The sequence below is a fragment of the Natator depressus genome, chromosome 28, assembly GCF_965152275.1.
Source record: "Natator depressus isolate rNatDep1 chromosome 28, rNatDep2.hap1, whole genome shotgun sequence".
NCBI classification, from domain to species: domain Eukaryota; kingdom Metazoa; phylum Chordata; order Testudines; family Cheloniidae; genus Natator; species Natator depressus.
The window spans coordinates 5,473,091-5,490,939 of NC_134261.1; the positions used below are offsets into that span (position 1 = coordinate 5,473,091).

Sequence of the window (17,849 nt, forward strand, 5' to 3'; positions counted from 1 at the left end):
CGGCGTCGGGGTCCTTCCCTCGCTCTGGTCTTCGGCGGCATTTCATTGGCGAGGGGGGCGTCCTTCTGTGCCGCCGAAGACCGGAGCAAGTGAAGAACCCAACGCCGAAGTGCCTCTGAAGACCCGGAGCACTGCCTGGTGAGTACAAGCAGGTGGCGTCCTTTTTATCTCCACTCCCCCTATTTTCTCCACTTGGCTACGCCACTGTTCCCAGAATGGCAAAATTTACAATCTCTGCCTGCAGGGGAAGAGCCTGGGGGAAGCGTGATGTGAAATGAAGTAAAGCCTGTTCTGAAACCTCCACAACTGCCCTTCTCGCCCTGCCAGACTGCAGAATGACGCCCACGTCTCGCTCCAGCTCATCCCGTCCTCCCATGGGACAGGGGAGAGAAATGGCTGCTGTGGAGCCAGCTCAGGTAGGGGTTATTGGGGGGGTTCTTGGTGGGTTCCTGCTGGGGGGAGAGGGGCAGTAAATACTGAAGAGGTGGCAACTTCTGGGGAATGAGGTCTGCAGGGGGCAGGGAATACCCTGGGTGAAGAAAGGGAGGGGGACAGAGTGTGACAAACCTGCTGGGATTTGTTTAACGTCGGCCTAGATCCTCAGAACAAACGCTTGGGTTTCGGGGGAGAAAATTCCCTAATTTATGAAACAGGAAACAGACAAACCAACCCCCTTGGCAGAGCATGGAAAACTAACCAGACTTGCAGTGTGGACCCCTCAACCTACTAGCCAGAGGCTGGTATGACATGGAAAGGGGGCACCCACCAGGGAGGTGTAGGGAAGATGCCTCGGTCCCTCACATCCAGCTGCTGGCAGTGGAGAGGGTGTTGGGATTCCTACCATGGGGCTGTGCCTGGAGCCTACTGGGGCCTCCATCTCCTGTATCAGTCTGTGGCTAGTAGGTGCATATTGGATCTGCTGGCAGAGACAAGGGGCTCTCTCTTCGTCCCCTCACCCTGATGCCTCCTGGCTGCTCTCAGCCGTGTGGAGATAGGACTCTGCTGACTGCCTCTCTCTCAGAGCTTCCATTTGATTGGCTCCTCTCCCCCAAGAATGGTGGGGCTGTGAGTGGGGCAACAGGTACTGAGTGTGGGACTCTTGCTCTTTCAGGGGCCAGTGACTTTCGAGGAGGTGGCTGTGTATTTCACCAGGGAAGAGGGGGCTCTGCTGGAGCCCGCTCAGAGAGCCCTCTACAGAGATGTCATGCAGGAGAACTATGAGAATGTGATCTCACTGGGTAAGAATTCCCGTCCCCTCCATTCTTTGAAGGGGAAATGCAGAGTTAAGGTTCACGCCACCCCCACGAAGCCACCTCTACTCTGACCTGTTTCAGCATCACCCCGACATGCCAATTACACACAAACTAGTCCTCTCCCCTCCCCTGTTACAGAATGCTCTGGGAACAGAGCAGTACAGCAGAAAGTCTAACAACTTCTCTTTGCTAAGATAATCATAGAATCATAGAATATCAGGGTTGGAAGGGAACTCAGGAGGTCACCTAATCCAACCCCCTGCTCAAAGCAGGACCAATCCCCAACTAAATCATCCCAGCCAGGGCTTTGTCAAGCCTGACCTTAAAAACTTCTAAGGAAGGAGATTCCACCACCTCCCTAGATAACGCATTCCAGTGTTTCACCACCCTCCTAGTGAAAAAGTTTTTCCTAATGTCCAACCTAAACCTCCCCCACTGCAACTTGAGACCATTACTCCTTGTTCTGTCATCTTCTACCACTGAGAATAGTCTAGATCCATCCTCTTTGGAACCCCCTTTCAGGTAGTTGAAAGCAGCTATCAAATCCCCCCTCATTCTTCTCTTCCGCAGACTAAACAATCCCAGTTCCCTCAGCCTGTGCTCATAAGTCATGTGTCCCCTAATCATTTTTGTTGACCTCCGCTGGATGCTTTCCAATTTTTCCACATCCTTCTTGTAGTGTGGGGCCCAAAACTGGATACAGTACTCCAGATGAGGTCTCACCAATGTCAAATACAGGGGAACGATCACGCCCCTCGATCTGCTAGCAATGCCCCTACTTATACAAGCCACAATGCTGTTAGCCTTCTTGGTAACAAGGGCACACTGTTGACTCATATCCAGCTTCTCATCCATTGTAACTCCTAGGTCCTTTTCTGCAGAACTGCTGCCTAGCCATTCTTTCCCTAGTCTGTACCAGTGCATGGGATTCTTCCGTCCTAAGTGCAGGACGCTGCACTTGTCCTTGTTGAACCTCATCAGATTTCTTTTGTCCCAATGCTCTAATTTGTCTAGGGCCCTCTGTATCCTATCCCTACCCTCCAGTGGTATCTACCTCTCCTCCCAGTTTAGTGTCACCTGCAAACTTGCTGAGGGTGCAGCCACACCACCCTCCAGATCATTAATGCAGATATTGAACAAAACTGGCCCAAGGACCGACCCTTGGGGCACTCCACTTGATACCGGCTGCCAACTAGACATGGAGCCATTGATCACTACCTGTTGAGCCCGACAATCTAGCCAACTTTCTCTCCACCTTATAGTCCATACATATAGTCCATCCAGCCCATACTTCTTTAACTTGCTGGCAAGAATACTGTGGGAGACCGTGTCTAAAGCTTTGCTAAAGTCAAGGAATAACACATCCACTGCTTTCCCCTCATCCACAGAGCCAGTTATCTCGTCATAGAAGGCAATTAGATTAGTCAGGCATGACTTGCCCTTGGTGAATCCATGCTGACTGTTCCTGATCGCTTTCCTCTCCTCTAAGTGCTTCAGAATGGATTCCTTGAGGACCTGCTCCATGATTTTTCCAGGGATTGAGGTGAGGCTGACTGGCCTATAGTTCCCCGGATTCTCCTTCTTCCCTTTTTTAAAGATGGGCACTACATTAGCCTTTTTCCAGTTTCAGCAGCTGTTACTGTGCATGCTCAGTGCGAGCCACAGCGGGGTTTCCCGGGCCGAGGCCGGGGCTGGAGCAGCTGGAGGGGCAGGGCCGGGAGAACAAAGCCCAGAGCTTGGGGGTGGGGCAGCTCTTGGGGGCGGGGCCTGGCACAGACAGGGGGCGGGTCAGCTCCTGGGGGCGGGGCTCTGGCACAGACCAGATGCTGCTGCTGCCTCTGTGTGATCTGGGAGCCTGGGCTGGGCAGCTGCTGCTCCCCGGCGTCTGTGCTGAGGGGGGAGGGGCTCGTCATTAACCCCTTCGTGCCCAGCCAGGGGGAGCTTTCTCCAGCTGTGACAAGCCCCCTGGGCAGCCCCAGGCTCTACCTGCACCAGGCCCTGGGCTGGAGTCCCCCGGTGAGTGGGAGACCCCAGATGGGGAAGTGTTGGGGATGGACAGGAAAGTGACTCTCTGCCCCAGGGAATCTGGGAGAAGCCTCGGAGCTGCCTCAGCCCCAGTGGAGCTGCAGCCAGGATCTGCCCCCAGCACCGCTGGGATTCACGGGGGACCAGAGACTGGGGCCTGGCAAGGTCCCCTGTGGTGTGGGGGATGGTGGGGGTGTCTGGTAGGGAGGGGAGAAGCCAGAGTTCTGGGGGGGAAGGTCACTGGGGTGCCAGGGAGGAAGAGGTTTGAACTGTCTCTGTGCAGCCAGGAAATTCCCGTGGCAGAAGTGGTGGGCGGGGGAAGGGGGGAGGTGAGTTAATTGGATCCTGTCCCTCTTTGTGCCACAACTTCCCTGGACACTCAGTTACAGACCTAAAAGTCGCAATTCTTCAACAAAAAAACTTCAAAAACAGGCTCCAGCGAGAAACTGCAGAACTGGAATTAATTTGCAAGCTGGAATTAGGCTTGAATAAAGACTGGGAGTGGATGAGTCATTACACAAACTAATAACTATTTCCGCATGCTAATTTTCCCCCTACTGTTACTCACACCTTCTTGTCAACTGTCTGAAATGGGCCATCCTGATTATCACTACAAACGTTTTTTTTCTCCTGCTGATAATACCTTAATTGATTATTCTCATTAGAGTTGGAATGGCAACCCCATCCTGCTGGGGTGTGGCTGCCATTGTTTCAGTGTCAGATGGAATCGTCGAAAGTGATTCCTTTGGTTCTGCTTTTTTTTCTAGCATTGTGTTCAGACTTTGTCATGGGGCAGGGGGAGGGAAAAGGGAGTTTAAAAATGTCTCTGTGGGCTTAGCCTGGTAGGAGTGGCCAGGTCTACAAGGTAATAAAGAGATCAAGCATTTTCCCAGCATGGCAGAATCTAGGATGTCTCTCTGCAGGGAAAGGGCATGGGGCAATCGTGATGTGAAATTAACTGAAGCCTGTTCTGAAACCCCCACAACTGCCCTTCTCACCCAGACAGGCTGCAGAATGACGTCCATGTTTCCCTCCAGCTCATCCCATCCTCCCACGGGACAGGGGAGAGAAATGGCTGCAGAGGAGCCAGTTCAGGTAGGGATTATCAGGGGGTTGCTGATGGGTTCCTGCAGGAGTGAGAGGGACAGCAAATACACCGGAGGTGGGAAGGTTTGCACAGTCTGGTTTAGAGGTTGGAGTGGGGCAGGAAATGCACAGGGTGGAGAAAGGAAGGAGGACAGGGGGTGGCAAACCTGCCAGGGCTAGTTTAATAAGTGGCCTAGATTCTAGGAACAGACCCATGAGATTTGGAGGTGGAAATGCCCTAATTTGTGAAACAGAAAATAACCCACCTACATGGGGCTAGGAAAACTGAGCATACTCCCAGTGCTGGAGCCTGACCCGACTAACCAGTGGCTGCTGTGAGATATGAAGGGGGCACCCACCAGTCAGTTTTGGGGAGTTTCCTCTCCCTTTATATCCAGCTCCTCACAATGCGGAGGGTGTTGGGCTCCCTACCAGGGAGCTGTCCCTGGACCCTGCTAGGGGCTCCATCTCCTGTATCAGTCTGTGGCTAGTAGGTGTGTGGTGGATCAGCTGGGAGAGAGGAGGGGCTCTCTCTTCGTCCCCTCACCCTGGTGTTTCCTGGATGCTCTGAGCAGGGTAGGGGTGGGACTCTGTTGACTGCAATGCACCCAGAGCTCCCATTTGATTGGCTCCTCTCCCCCACGAATAGTGGGGCTGTGAGTGGGGCAGCAGGTCCTGAGTGTGGGACTCTTGCTCTTTTAGGGGCTGGTGACCTTCGAGGAGGTGGCTGTGTATTTCACCAGGGAAGAGTGGGCTCTGCTGGACCCCACTCAGAGAGCCCTCTACAGAGACGTCATGCAGGAGACCTATGAGAATGTGACCTCGCTGGGTAAGAATTCCTGTCCCCTCGGTTCTTGGAAGGGGAACTGAAGAGATGAGGTTCACACCACCCCCACAATGCCACCTCTACTCTGTCCTGTTTCAGCATCACCCCAACATGCCAGTGACACACACACGACCAGAGACCCTCCCCTGCTGCAGAACACTTTGGGAACAGAGCACAGGAGCAGTATCTCACGGTGTCAAATATCTCCTGTTTACACAAGTAGAACCAGGGGTTAGGTCCCGCATAACCAACAGAAGCTTCCTACCCCTGGCCTTCTCTCAAACCCTGAGCCTACTCCACCCAGACCAGAATGTGCTTGGGGTGTAACAAGCAGGCTGCTGGAGTCAGGGCTGCTGGTCCAGGGTTACTGATCACACAGACACTCAGGGCGTCCTTGAATGCTGGCGGGGGGCATCCAGACAAGGGAGCTCCAGCTGCAGAACATTGAATCTCACCCAGGATTACAGATGACACAACTCCTCACTGATCTGGATTGCCCTGCAGCAAGCGAAAATGGCCTATGTTGGTAGTGACATTTCTTGAGACATGGAGAGTCTTGCTCCGACCTTCGCCATATGTAATAGCCATAATGTCTCTTCTCTGCAGGCTCCTTGGATTTTTGAGTCCCTCATTCCTGAAGTCACATCACCCTGATTCTTATTTTTCACATTCTGCTTTTCCAGACTATTTAGAGTCTGTTTCTCCTGAATTATAGCTTCTAATTTCCCAGTGTTCTCCATGCCCAGGGATTTTTAGACCCTGCCTGGCGGGTCTGTGTTCTGGGAACTGGTTGGTGTCTGGAGGCCCCTGGCTGGAGGCTCTGGGAGCCTCACCACACTCCTTCTCACTTATTAGCTGGTGATGGAATCCTGGCTCCAAGTACTGCCCGGCATTCCCCAGCCATGCCCATTCTCTGTGATAACTTTCTATTCACTTATCAATCACTGTGAGATGAAATCACAGATTTTGCTTTTCTCCTCTCATAAATACTGCATTAACTTCCAGTTCTGTAGGGAAAATTCTTCCCCCGAGCCCTTGAAATAGATATGAGGGGTGAGGAAGGTGGAAGGGGATTAGAACTGCCACACAATGATCCCTTCAAGAGGATTCTGGACTCATTCTTTCTGAAATCTGGTCTCATTGAGACCAGTGTTAATCTGCTGTCATTGCAAGAAAAGACAAGGAGTGACTCCAGATGGAGAGTGGGGCAAATGAGATCAGCAATTCTCCCTGTGAGGACATGCTCTCATTCGCTGCTCTCCCCATAGAACTAAAGGAGGGAAGGCTGCTCAAATGCTCTGTCCCTCTCTGCTCAGGTTATTGGGGTTCAGCTTCCTGGGTTACACATTGCAGCCTCCATTGTGATCTGGGAGACCAGGCTTCGGAGCTGTTTCTCCCCTAGCAGGGGTTCTGTGCTGGGAAGTGATGTTAATTAAAGCTTCTTCTCTGCCCGGCCAAGGTGATGCCTTTCTCCAACTGGTACTAGCCCCCTGGGGCAGCCCTGGGCCCGTTAATACTAAATTCTGAGCCAGAGACTCCAGGTAACTGAGAGACCTCAGGGAAAGTGCTGGGGACGGGCATGAAAGTGACTCTGTACAAACAGCCCCTCTCATTTCTCCTCCCGTTAGCAATTGTTAGGAGAAAATCCAGCCATGGAGAGCAAAGAACCCAGGAATGGGGCTTTCCCAGCCAGAGGGGCAGGGAGAGAGGATAGGGGAAGGAGAGACGGAAAGGGGCAGTGGTGGAAATGAGTGGGGAGAGAGATTTCCAGCTCTCTGATCCACCCAGACACATGCATTGCAGCATCCCTGGACAGAATCACTTTCCAGTGAAAAAGAAAAGGATCAGACAGAGGAAAAGCCAGTTCCTGAGGGGGTGTGGCTGCCCTGGGGTCAGTGTCCGAGGGAATTCCCCACAATGACTCCTTTGGTTCTGCTGTTTTCTAGCATTGTGTTCAGAGACTTTGTTATGGGGGGTGGAGGGGGAAGGGAGATTAAAAATGTGTCTCTGGGCTTAGTCTGGCAGGAGGGGCCGGGTCTACAATGCAATAAATAGATCAACCATTTTCTCAGCATGGCAGAATTTACAATCTCTGTCTGCAGGGAAAGAGCCTGGGGGAATCGTGATGTGAAATAAATTAAAGCCTGTTCTGAAACCCCCACAATTATCCTTCTCGCCCGGCCAGGCTGCAGAATGACATCCATGTTCTGCTCCAACTCATCCCATCCTCCCATGGGACAGGGAAGAAAAATGGCTACAGAGGAGTCAGTTCAGGTAGGGATTATCTGGGGGTTGCTGGTGGGTTCCTGAAGGAGGGAGAGGGACAGCAAATATGCCGGAGATGGGAAGGTTTGCACCATCTGGGTTGGAGGTTGGAGCGGGGCAGGAAATGCACAGGGTGGAGAAAGGAAGGAGGACAGGGGGTGGCAAAGCTTCTGGCAGTTGTTTAATAAGTGGCCTAGATTCTAGGAACAGACCCCTGAGGTTCGGAGGTAGAAATGCCCTGATTTGTTGAACAGAAAATAACCCACCTACATGGGGCTAGGAAAAGTAACCAGACTCATAGTTCTGAAGCCTGACCTGACTAACCAGCAGCTGCTGTGAGAGATGAAGGGGGCACCCACCAGTGAGGCTTAGGGGAGATTCCCCTCCCTTCCTATCCAGCTCCTCACAAGGAGCAGGGAGTTGGGCTTCCTACCAGGGAACTCTCCCTGGACCCTGCTAGGGGCTCCATCTCCTGTATCAGTCTGTGGCTAGTAGGTGTGTGATGGATCTGCTGGGAGAGACAAGGGGCTCTCTCTTCGTCCCCTCACCCTGGTGTTTCCTGGATGCTCTGAGCGGGATGTCGGTGGGACTCTGTTGACTGCGATCCACCCAGAGCTTCCAGTTGATTGGTGCCTCTCCCACGCAAATAGTGGGGCTGTAGGTCCTGAGTGTTGGACTCTTGCTCTTTCAGGGGCCGGTGACCTTCGAGGAGGTGGCTGTGTATTTCACCAGGGAAGAGGGGGCTCTGCTGGACCCCGCTCAGAGAGCCCTCTACAGAGACGTCGTGCAGGAGAACTATGAGAATGTGACCTCGCTGGGTAAGGATTCCTGTCCCCTCGGTTCTTGGAAGGGGAAATGAAGAGATAAGGTTCACGCCACCCCCACAATGCCATCTCTACTCTGTCCTGTTTCAGCATCACCCCAATATGCCAGTGACACACACACGACCAGAGACCCACCCCTGGCACAGAACACTTTGGGAACAGAGCACAGGAGCAGTATCACAGAGTGTCAGATATCTCCTGTGTGTTGAAGAAAAACTGGGGGTTAGGTCCAGCTCAGGGGTGGGCAAACTTTTTGCCCGAGAGCTACATCTGGGTTGGGAAATTGTATGCAGGGCCATGAATGTAGGGCAGGGGGTTTGGGTGTGGGAGGGAGTGTGGGGTTTTGGAGGGGGTGCAGTGTGCAGGAAGGGGCTCAGGGCAAGGGGTTGAGGTGCAGGAGGGATGTGGGGTGCGGCATGGGCTCAGGTCAGGGGGTTGAAGGCACAGGGCAGGGGGTTGGGGTGCGGGGAGCAGGAGGGCTTTGGGGGGTGGGCTCCGGCCAGGTGCCACTTACCTTGAGCAGCTCTGGGGTCATAGCGGTGCACAGCAGGGCTAAGGCAGGCTCCCTGGCCCTGTGCCGCTCCTGAAAGTTGCCAGCGTGTCCAGCAGTGGCTCCTGGTGGTGGGGCGGGGCAGGTAGCTCTGCCGCATGCAGCCCTTGCCTGCGGGTACCACCCCAGAAGCTCCCATAGGCCGCGCTTCCCCATTTCAGGCCAATGGGAGCTGTGGGGGGGATGTGCCTTCAGGTGAGGGCAGCACACGGAGCCCTCTGCCCCTCCCAGCCCGGGTCCACAGGAATGTGGAGCCAGCTCCTTCCAGGAGCTGCATGGAGCCAGAATAGGCAGGAAGCCTGCCTTAGCCCTGCTGCGGCACAAGGCTGGCAGTCCCGTGGGCCAGATTGAAAGCCCTGATGGGCCAGATCCGGCCTACGGGCCATAGTTTGCCCTCCTCTGGTCCAGCATAACCAAGAGAATGTTCATATCCCCGGCCTTTTATCAAACCCTGAGCCTACTCCACCCAGACCAGAATGTGCTTGGGGTGTAACAAGCAGGCTGCTGGAGTCAGAGCTGCTGGTCCAGGGTTACTGATCACACAGAGACTCAGTGCGTTCTTGAATGCTGGCTGGGGGTATCCAGACAAGGGAGCTCCAGCTGCAGAACATTGAATCTCATCCAGGATTACAGAAGATACAGCTCCTCACTGGTCTGGATTGCACCCCAGCATGTGAAAATGGCCTAGGTTTGTAGTGAAAATTCTTGAGATATGGAGAGTCTTGCTCCTTCATCGCCATGTGTAATAGCCACAATCTCTCTTCTCTGCAGGCTCCTTGGATTTTGGAGTCCATCATTCCTGAAGTCACATGACCTGATTCTTATTTTTCACTTTCAGCTCTTCCAGACTAATTAGTCTGTTGCTCCTGAATTGTAGCTTCTAATTTCCCAGTGTTCTCCACACCCAGGGATTTTCCTACTCCCTCCCATTGCACTGGACTCACTAGATTTCCTAGCACATAAAAACGGCCATACTGGGTCAGACCAAAGTTCCGTATAGCCCAATATCCTGTCTTCCAACAGTTACTGATGCCAGGTATCCCAGAGGGAATGAACAGAACAGGTAATCAATAAGTGATTCATATCCTGTTGTCCATTCCCAGCTTCTGGCAATCAGAGGCTACAGACATCATCCCTGCCCATCATGGCTAATGGCCATTCATGGACCTATCCTCAATGAATTTTTTTTTTTTTAAGCATGTTATAGTCTTGGCCTTCACAACATCCTCTGGCAAAGAGTTCAACAGGTTGACTCTGCGTTGTGTGAAGAAATACTTCCTTTGGTTTGTTTTAAATCTTCTGCCTATTACTTTCACTGGGTGACTCCTAGTTCTTGTGCTATGAGAAGGAGTAAATAACACTTCCTTATCTACTTTCTTCACACCAGTCTTGATTTTATAGCCCTCTCTCATATCCCCCCTTCTTCATCTCTTTTCCAAGCTTAAAAGTCCCATCCTTTTTAATCTCTCCTCATACGGAATCTGTTCCATACCCCTAATCATTTTTGTTGCCCTTTTCTGAAACTTTTACAATTCCAATATATCTTTTTTGAGATGGGGCGGCCACATCTGCATACAGTATTCAAGATGTGGCCGTACCATGAATTTATATAGAGGCAACATGATATTTTATGCCTTATTATGTATCCCATTCTTAATGATTCCCAACATTCTATTAGCTTTTTTGACGGCCGCTGCACATTGACTTCATGTTTTCAGAGAACTGTCCACAGTGACTCCAAGATCCTTCTCTTGAGTGGAAACAGCTAATTTAGACCCCATCATTTTGTATGTATAGTTGGGATTATGTTTTCCAATGGGATGCAATATGTGCTATCCTGACATCTAGTACTGCTGAGATCCTGCATTCAGTGATATCCCCGCCCTTCCTGTTCCCTTTCTCCACTGAACCCCACCAGCCCATGCTTACTGTTCCCAGCTTCCCCAGGACTCTCTCACTGTCTCTGGACCTCTCTGTCAGCAAGAAGCAGTGCCAGGGAGACTTGTCCTCTCTCTGGAGTCTTCAATTTCAGGGACATGGATTTATCTTCTCTGTGTCATAATGAGTGTCTGTGACATTACCCACAGTACAATCTGGACTGTTGAACAGCTGTATGCCCTCAGTTCTCCAACCTGGAGTGCCTTTTCCACGGTGAGAACAGACCCTCTTGGCCAGTTAACACCCAGTCTCCAGCATGTAACTCTTTCCCAGCTACACAGTATTGAGTGCTGCTAGTCAGCCACTCCTGAATTACACCTCAGGAGAACACCAGCAAATTCTCAAGTGACAGACTTTCCCCAGAAATGTGTGTCCTGCACTGTCCAGCATGCTACTGAACAACACAAGCTCACATCAGATCTTTCATTTAATCAGTGGAAAATGACATGAACCAGCCTTTGTTATCCCAAATGGAATTTCCCACCAACTTTAAACACACTGGTAAGATAAAACAAGATTAACTACCAAAAAAAAAAAAAAAGATTTTAAGTGACTACAGGTAATGAGGCATAAAAGTCGGAATGGTTTACAAAAGAAATAAAAGATAAAACACAAACTAACATCTAACTTAAGAAACTAAGGTGGATTCAAAGCAAATGATTCTTTCACCATATGCTGAGACGGGGCTGGCTTTCCTTTCAACCAGGACTCTTCCTAACTGCCACTCCTGCCCAAGTTCAGTTCTGTGGGAGTTGTTGTCATGAGGAGAGGGAAAAGGGGGGGAGAGGGAATCTCAAATGTTTTTCCCATCTCTTTTTATAATTCAGTCCTTTGTACTAGAAACATCTTCAATTTTCAACTGAGTCATAGTGACAGGCTCTCTGTTGTGGATGTGAGCTTCAAGCCTTCCCTGTGATGCCATGTAAATATATTGTTCACATCTTCCCCCTGCCGGAGAATGGCTATTTGACCAGCTGTTTGCCTTGCTGTCTCTGAGGACCTGGTCTCTGGGTGTTCTCCAGAGTTGTAACATTTTCAGTAATACCATACAGTAAAATCTCATCACTTTACATACAGTTTTGCTACACATATTTTAACAGGAGGATAACATTCAGTAGATTATGAGTTTACAAACGATATCTCACAAGCCATACTTGTTCACTGGTTTACTAAGTGTGACACTGTATGGAATTGTGAGACACTTTATATTATTATTATTAATACCAATATTATAAAATTGCAATGAATCGTGCTAGCTATGCCATGTCAGGTATCTGTGAAACTGTTATAATTTGCCAAATATGATAATCTTGTTTCTATGTTTGTGGCACCTTTGTATTGTGAGTTATAGATGTGCAGGGTATAGCTGTATTTCCAGACTTGTGCAGTGTTTCTGGAGGACACCCCAGGCAGAATGGCATTAGCACTGCCTTGCCTGTTTTATGGCCCAGGAAGGGTCATCAGCTGTACAATGAACAAATGGAAAAGACCAAGGGGAATACACCTATTGAGTCAGCCTGCCCTGACCTTGGCATTTTCAGTTAGGACTGCCCCAGGCACACTGGATCACACTAAGTATTGAAGTTAAATTAATAGAATGTTTTTTTTTATGTCAAAGTCTTATGAAATCACCTGAACTCCCCTCATCTGAGCAGGGTTTCCAGTTTCCAAACCTGATATAATTTCCCAGCTGGAACAAGGGGAGGAGCCATGGGTCACAGACCTCCAGGATTCAGAAGAGAGAGAGATCCTGAGAGCTCCCTGCACAGGTGAGGAAACATTAAACCTACTCAGAATCTTTAAGTGCCTGAAGGAAACATCTGGGCTACCCTACAGCGCCCTTGGGAGGTCTCGTGGTTCATTATTGTCCCTATCGGGGGTCATATCCTCAGGGTAAATATAGCTCATGGCTTTCTGTAGATCCTAGCAGACACCAGGCAGTAGCTTCCTCCCTCCCCCCTGTGTATTTGGATAGGATGTGAAGACTTGATCCCCTCCTCTCTCCTATTTGGGGGAAGAATTTGAGGGAGTTCAGTTCCTGAATTTTATTTGACATCTCTCTAGCACTTTTTTTTGGTTTGGTCTTCCCCTTTCCATCCCTGTTTGAGGTTTCTGTCTCTATCACAGCAGGTGATGCAATGGCATGTGAGAAAGAGGAGCAGAATTATCAGCAGGAAGATGCTGGGCAAGTGGATAAACATGGAGCATTATTGCAAAGATCAAAAAGGAATGTGTCCAGGAGTCATGAGCAGGGAAAATCCTGTGAGATTCAGCACAGACCAGAGAGGGAGCAGGGAAACCAGCCAGGGGAAAAAGTGGGTAAATATATTTACTGTCAGGGAACTCAGAAGAACCTCAGGGAAACCACAACCCAGCAGGAAATCCTCATGGGAAAGAGAAAAAATACATGCATGGAGGGTGAGAAGAACTTAAGTGACTACTCAGCCCTTATTAAATGTCAGAGAATCCACACAGGGGAGAGGCCATATGAATGCCGTGAGTGTGGGAAAACCTTCAGTCACAGCTCACACCTTATTAGGCATCAGAGAATCCACACAGGGGAGAAGCCGTATGAATGCCGTGAGTGTGGGAAACGCTTCAGTTGCAGCTCACATCTTATTACCCATCAGAGAATCCACACAATGGAGCGGCCCTATGAATGCAGTGAGTGTGGGAAAAGCTTCACTAACAGATCAACCCATCGTAATCATCAGAGAATCCACACAGGGGAGAGGCCCTATGAATGCAGTGAGTGTGGGAAAAACTTCACTGAGAGATCAGGCCTTTTTCGACATCAGAGAATCCACACAGGAGAGAGGCCCTATGAATGCAGTGAGTGTGGGAAAAACTTCATTCACAGATCAGGCCTTGTTCAACATCAGAGAATCCACACAGGGGAGAGGCCCTATGAATGCCGTGAGTGTGGGAAAACCTTCATTCGGTGCTCAAGCCTTGTTAGTCATCAGAGAATCCACAGAGGGGAGAGGCCCTATGCATGCAGTGAGTGTGGGAAAAGCTTCAGTCAACGCTCAAGCCTTGTTAGTCATCAGAGAATCCACACAGGGGAGAGGCCCTATGAATGCAGTGAATGTGGGAAAACCTTCAACTGCAGTTCACACCTTATTAAACATCAGAGAATCCATACAGGAGAGAGGCCCTATCAATGCACTGAGTGTGGGAAAAACTTCACTAACAGATCAACCCATCTTAATCATCAGAGAATCCACACAGGGGAGCGGCCCTATGAATGCAGTGAGTGTGGGAAAAACTTCCCTCACAGATCACATCTTATTACCCATCAGAGAATCCACACAGGAGAGCGGCCTTATGAATGCAGTGAGTGTGGGAAAAGCTTCACTAACAGATCAAGCCATCTTAATCATCAGAGAATCCACACAGGAGAGAGGCCCTATGAATGCAGTGAGTGTGGGAAAAACTTTCCTCACAGATCACACCTTATTTCCCATCAGAGAATCCACACAGGGGAGAGGCCCTATGAATGCAGTGAGTGTGGGAAAAGATTCAGTAACAGATCAACCCATCTTAATCATCAGAGAATCCACACTGGGGAGAAGCCCTATGAATGCCGTGACTGTGGGAAAAAGTTCACTCATAGATCAGGTCTTTTTCATCATCAGAGAATCCATACAGGGGAGAGGCCCTATGAATGCAGTGAGTGTGGGAAAACCTTCAATCACAGCTCGCACCTTATTACGCATCAGAGAATCCACACAGGAGAGAGGCCCTGTGAATGCAGTGAGTGTGGAAAAACCTTCAATTGCAGCTCACGCCTCATTACCCATCAGAGAGTCCACACAGGAGAGAGGCCCTATGAATGCCCTGAGTGTGGGAAAAGCTTCACTAGCAGATCAACCCATCGTAATCATCAGAGAATCCACACAGGGGAGAGGCCCTATGAATGCAGTGAGTGTGGGAAAACCTTCAATCGTAGCTCAAACCTTATTACCCATCAGAGAATGCACACAGGTGATAAACCCTATGAATGCAGTGAGTGTGGGGAGACCTTTTTTTGGAGCTCAGCCCATGTTAGGCATCAGAAAATCTGCAAGGGAGATCAACACCATAAAAGCCTCTAGGGCTATCAAGGCTTCTTTTTTTTGTTAATACTTTGGCTGATTCCCACATAGTGATATTTAAAGCTGTTTGAACTGTTTGCAGCACTGCTATCCCCCAGCTTGTCCAGATGAGGTGCCCATTTTGGCATTTTTCAGTTTGCCCTGTTTTGAGGTGGACCCCTTTGTCCTTTCTATCAACTCCATTGTCCCATGAAGCTAAGCAGAGGTAAGAATCCTTACATGCTTCCCACAACAACCAAATTGCTGCTGCATCTCTTTTGGCAGTACTAGAGGGTTTGTATACGAGGATATATTGAGCCAGTCTATCCTCTAGGTCCAAAATGGTGCAGATATCAGCTAAGGCTTGTTCTGTCCAAGGACTGTGCCTAAATTTGTGAAGGATTTGTTTAAAAGGAGTGATCTCCTGAACAAATGGTGAGGTTGGGGCCACCTCCAGTTCTATTTCTCCTTCAGGCAAAAGTTTACCCGGCCTTTTCTTGAACATTTTTTAAAAGCTTGTTCAAACTTTCCCGTCACACCTGACAGTTCAGCAAGCAACACAGCCTAGATTCTGAAATCATAGCTGAATAATATGAGCTCTGTAGTACTTTTATGCATATATTTACCTCTGCCTATATATATTCTTCAAGGCCAGGAAGTTGATTCACCTCTGTCTATATATATATATATATCCTCGACCTAGGAGGTGGACAAACTCCTATACTCTTCAGAGTTTGTCTGGTTACCCAAATAAAAGTGCCAAGCTTTCTAGAGCGGGTGATGTGCACACCAATTTTCACAATAACCAAGATATATGCAATATTCCCCCTTTCGCAATTTTCCACTAAAATGTCATACTTAGAAAATAAAAACCAGCAGGATCTTATTCAAAGGATAAGGCAATATGCCACATTTATTGTGAATACAGAAAGAATCAAGGTAAGTAACCGGTTATAGCTCTAACATTCCATTCACTCACACATTCACCCACACACACAAGTTCTGCAAGGTTGTTATTATAGTTACCAGCCTAGAAGTTTCTTGTGCCAAGTCACTCGCCAGGTGGCCTGGACATGAGGATGGAGCCGGGCCTTGTCAGGTGTGCCTCCGATGATCCTGGAAGTTGGTTGCAGAAGCAGACCCAAAGTCCTCAGTCTGTAGGGTCTGTCTTTATAGGGATTCATCCTCATACAAGCCTATGGGGTTTGCCTCGTCATGCTGTTGTCACGTTTGAAGTGATAATCAATAACACAGATGGCACAGCAATGATGGTTTGTTGTTATCTTGTTCTTCGGTACCTCTGTCCTTGAGGCAGTTGGGGGTGGATTCCGGTGTGCCGTCAGGGTTATTGGGTTATCTCGCCCAGCGCATTCTTCGGCCAAACGGTCCTGTCAGAGGATAGTTGTTTTTCTTCCTCCAGATGTGGTGTCATTATTATTATTCTAAGTCTGGCACCTCAAACTTTTATTACTCATCCAAACAGCCAACCGCAATCACACTCTATTCCACTTAACGTTTTTCCTATCACATCCATATTTTATTACCTATTCATCCTTTAACATAACCATTCTAAAATCATTCGGGCTTGACAGGCTCCAATAAACCTGTTCGTACCACTTGTTACACAGGAAAAGAAAACAAGCCAGATAAAAATGCAAGAGTGGGGGTTAACAGATCTTCTTCCTGAGTTCAGGAAAACAGTTGTAACAGCAGCTGTCCTTAAGGGTAATCTTATCACTTGAGAACAGACTTTTTGTCTCGGGATGTGCTTCTACAATTAACACAGACCATATAAACAGACAGGCATATTTCAATTAACACAAACTCAGCAAGTTGAGCGGTGTATTTCTTTCTAATGATCAGGCCGAATCCAGGGTCTGTTTTGGGCTATTGTTTCTCACATTTTCCCAGAACATAAATGTATTAATTATTACTTTAATCCAACACCATGCACAGTTTATCTTCATCACATTCTATCCCTCCACTTCTCAAAGTGTCATGTGATAAAGTGTTCTCAGCTGTCTGTGCTTGGAGATGATACTTTGACTTTTTTAATCTTATATCAGAGTTGCTATGACTGGAGATAAAAGTGTCAAAGACTTGGAAGGGGAATTCAAATGGATCCCAAACACAGTGTGATCATTTGGAGTTAAAAATCCCAGGTTCCATCTATTGGTAAAGCCACTTCTGGCAAGCTGGCTGTTTTGTCCCCCATTATGGGGATGCTAGGATACTAAAAATTTGTTTCAGAGTTTTAGTTGTGTTGGTCTATATCAGAAAAAACAATGAGGAGTACTTGTGGCACCTTAGAGACTAACAAATTTATTTGGGCATAAGCTTTCTTATGCCCAAATAAATTTGTTAGTCTCTAAGGTGCCACAAGTACTCCTCATTGTTTTTAAAAAAATTGTAAATATCATAAGTGACTATTGAGACAGTGCTGAGTGAAGCAGGGTTGAATGGATCAGAGGAGAATGTGATGGGAAAATCTCTTGTCCTGATTCTGAGTAATCAGATATAACCTGCTCTGGAATTTCACTTGACACTTTCATTGTCATGTATTCTATCTCTCTGTGATGTGGGTTTCTAGCTTTCCTGAAAGCTGTTTGGTCACCCAATTGGATATTCTGTTTGATAGGATGTAGCTCAGATTTATTGGAGAATTTAAGACAAATGGCCATTTGCTGAAGTCGTCATTTCTCACTTCAGCTTTGCTTTTCCCCCACCCCTCCATGATGACATGGAGGAGGTTCAAGTGCAGTTCTGTCAACAGGAGACAACTCTCCAATTTACTGGACGTGCTAACAGAGTAACAGCGGTGATTTAAAATCTCCACTCGGAAATGGTGAACAACAGCCGAACCCCAACTAACTCAACAAAGTGTGCCCTCGTTGCCAAGAAGGCCAGTGGCATTTTGGGATGTATAAGTAGGGGCACTGCCAGCAGATTGAGGGACGTGATCGTTCCCCTCTGTTTGACATTGGTGAGGCCTCATCTGGAGTACTG

At 48.8% G+C, this 17,849-nt stretch overlaps 1 protein-coding gene across 1 annotated transcript; it reads left to right on the forward strand.

Moving 5' to 3' along the window:
* The first annotated feature begins 190 nt into the window (after nucleotides 1-190).
* Nucleotides 191-17,159, forward strand: LOC141978954 (uncharacterized). The gene is made up of 8 exons (XM_074941363.1): nucleotides 191-416; nucleotides 1,112-1,238; nucleotides 4,285-4,373; nucleotides 5,067-5,193; nucleotides 7,376-7,464; nucleotides 8,147-8,273; nucleotides 12,423-12,536; nucleotides 12,895-17,159. The coding sequence occupies exons 1-8, from the start codon at nucleotides 336-338 to the stop codon at nucleotides 14,862-14,864; spliced, it is 2,724 nt and encodes a 907-aa protein (XP_074797464.1). The 5' UTR covers nucleotides 191-335; the 3' UTR covers nucleotides 14,865-17,159.
* Nucleotides 17,160-17,849: the final 690 nt, after the last annotated feature.

Bases quoted from the DNA above. Each gene is read 5' to 3' on its own strand.
- LOC141978954 (XM_074941363.1), top strand. From the start codon at position 336: ATGACGCCCACGTCTCGCTCCAGCTCATCCCGTCCTCCCATGGGACAG. The intron at 1,239-4,284 runs GTAAGAATTCCC...TCACCCAGACAG, and splicing joins TGAGAATGTGATCTCACTGG to GCTGCAGAATGACGTCCATG. The intron at 7,465-8,146 runs GTAGGGATTATC...TTGCTCTTTCAG, and splicing joins CTACAGAGGAGTCAGTTCAG to GGGCCGGTGACCTTCGAGGA.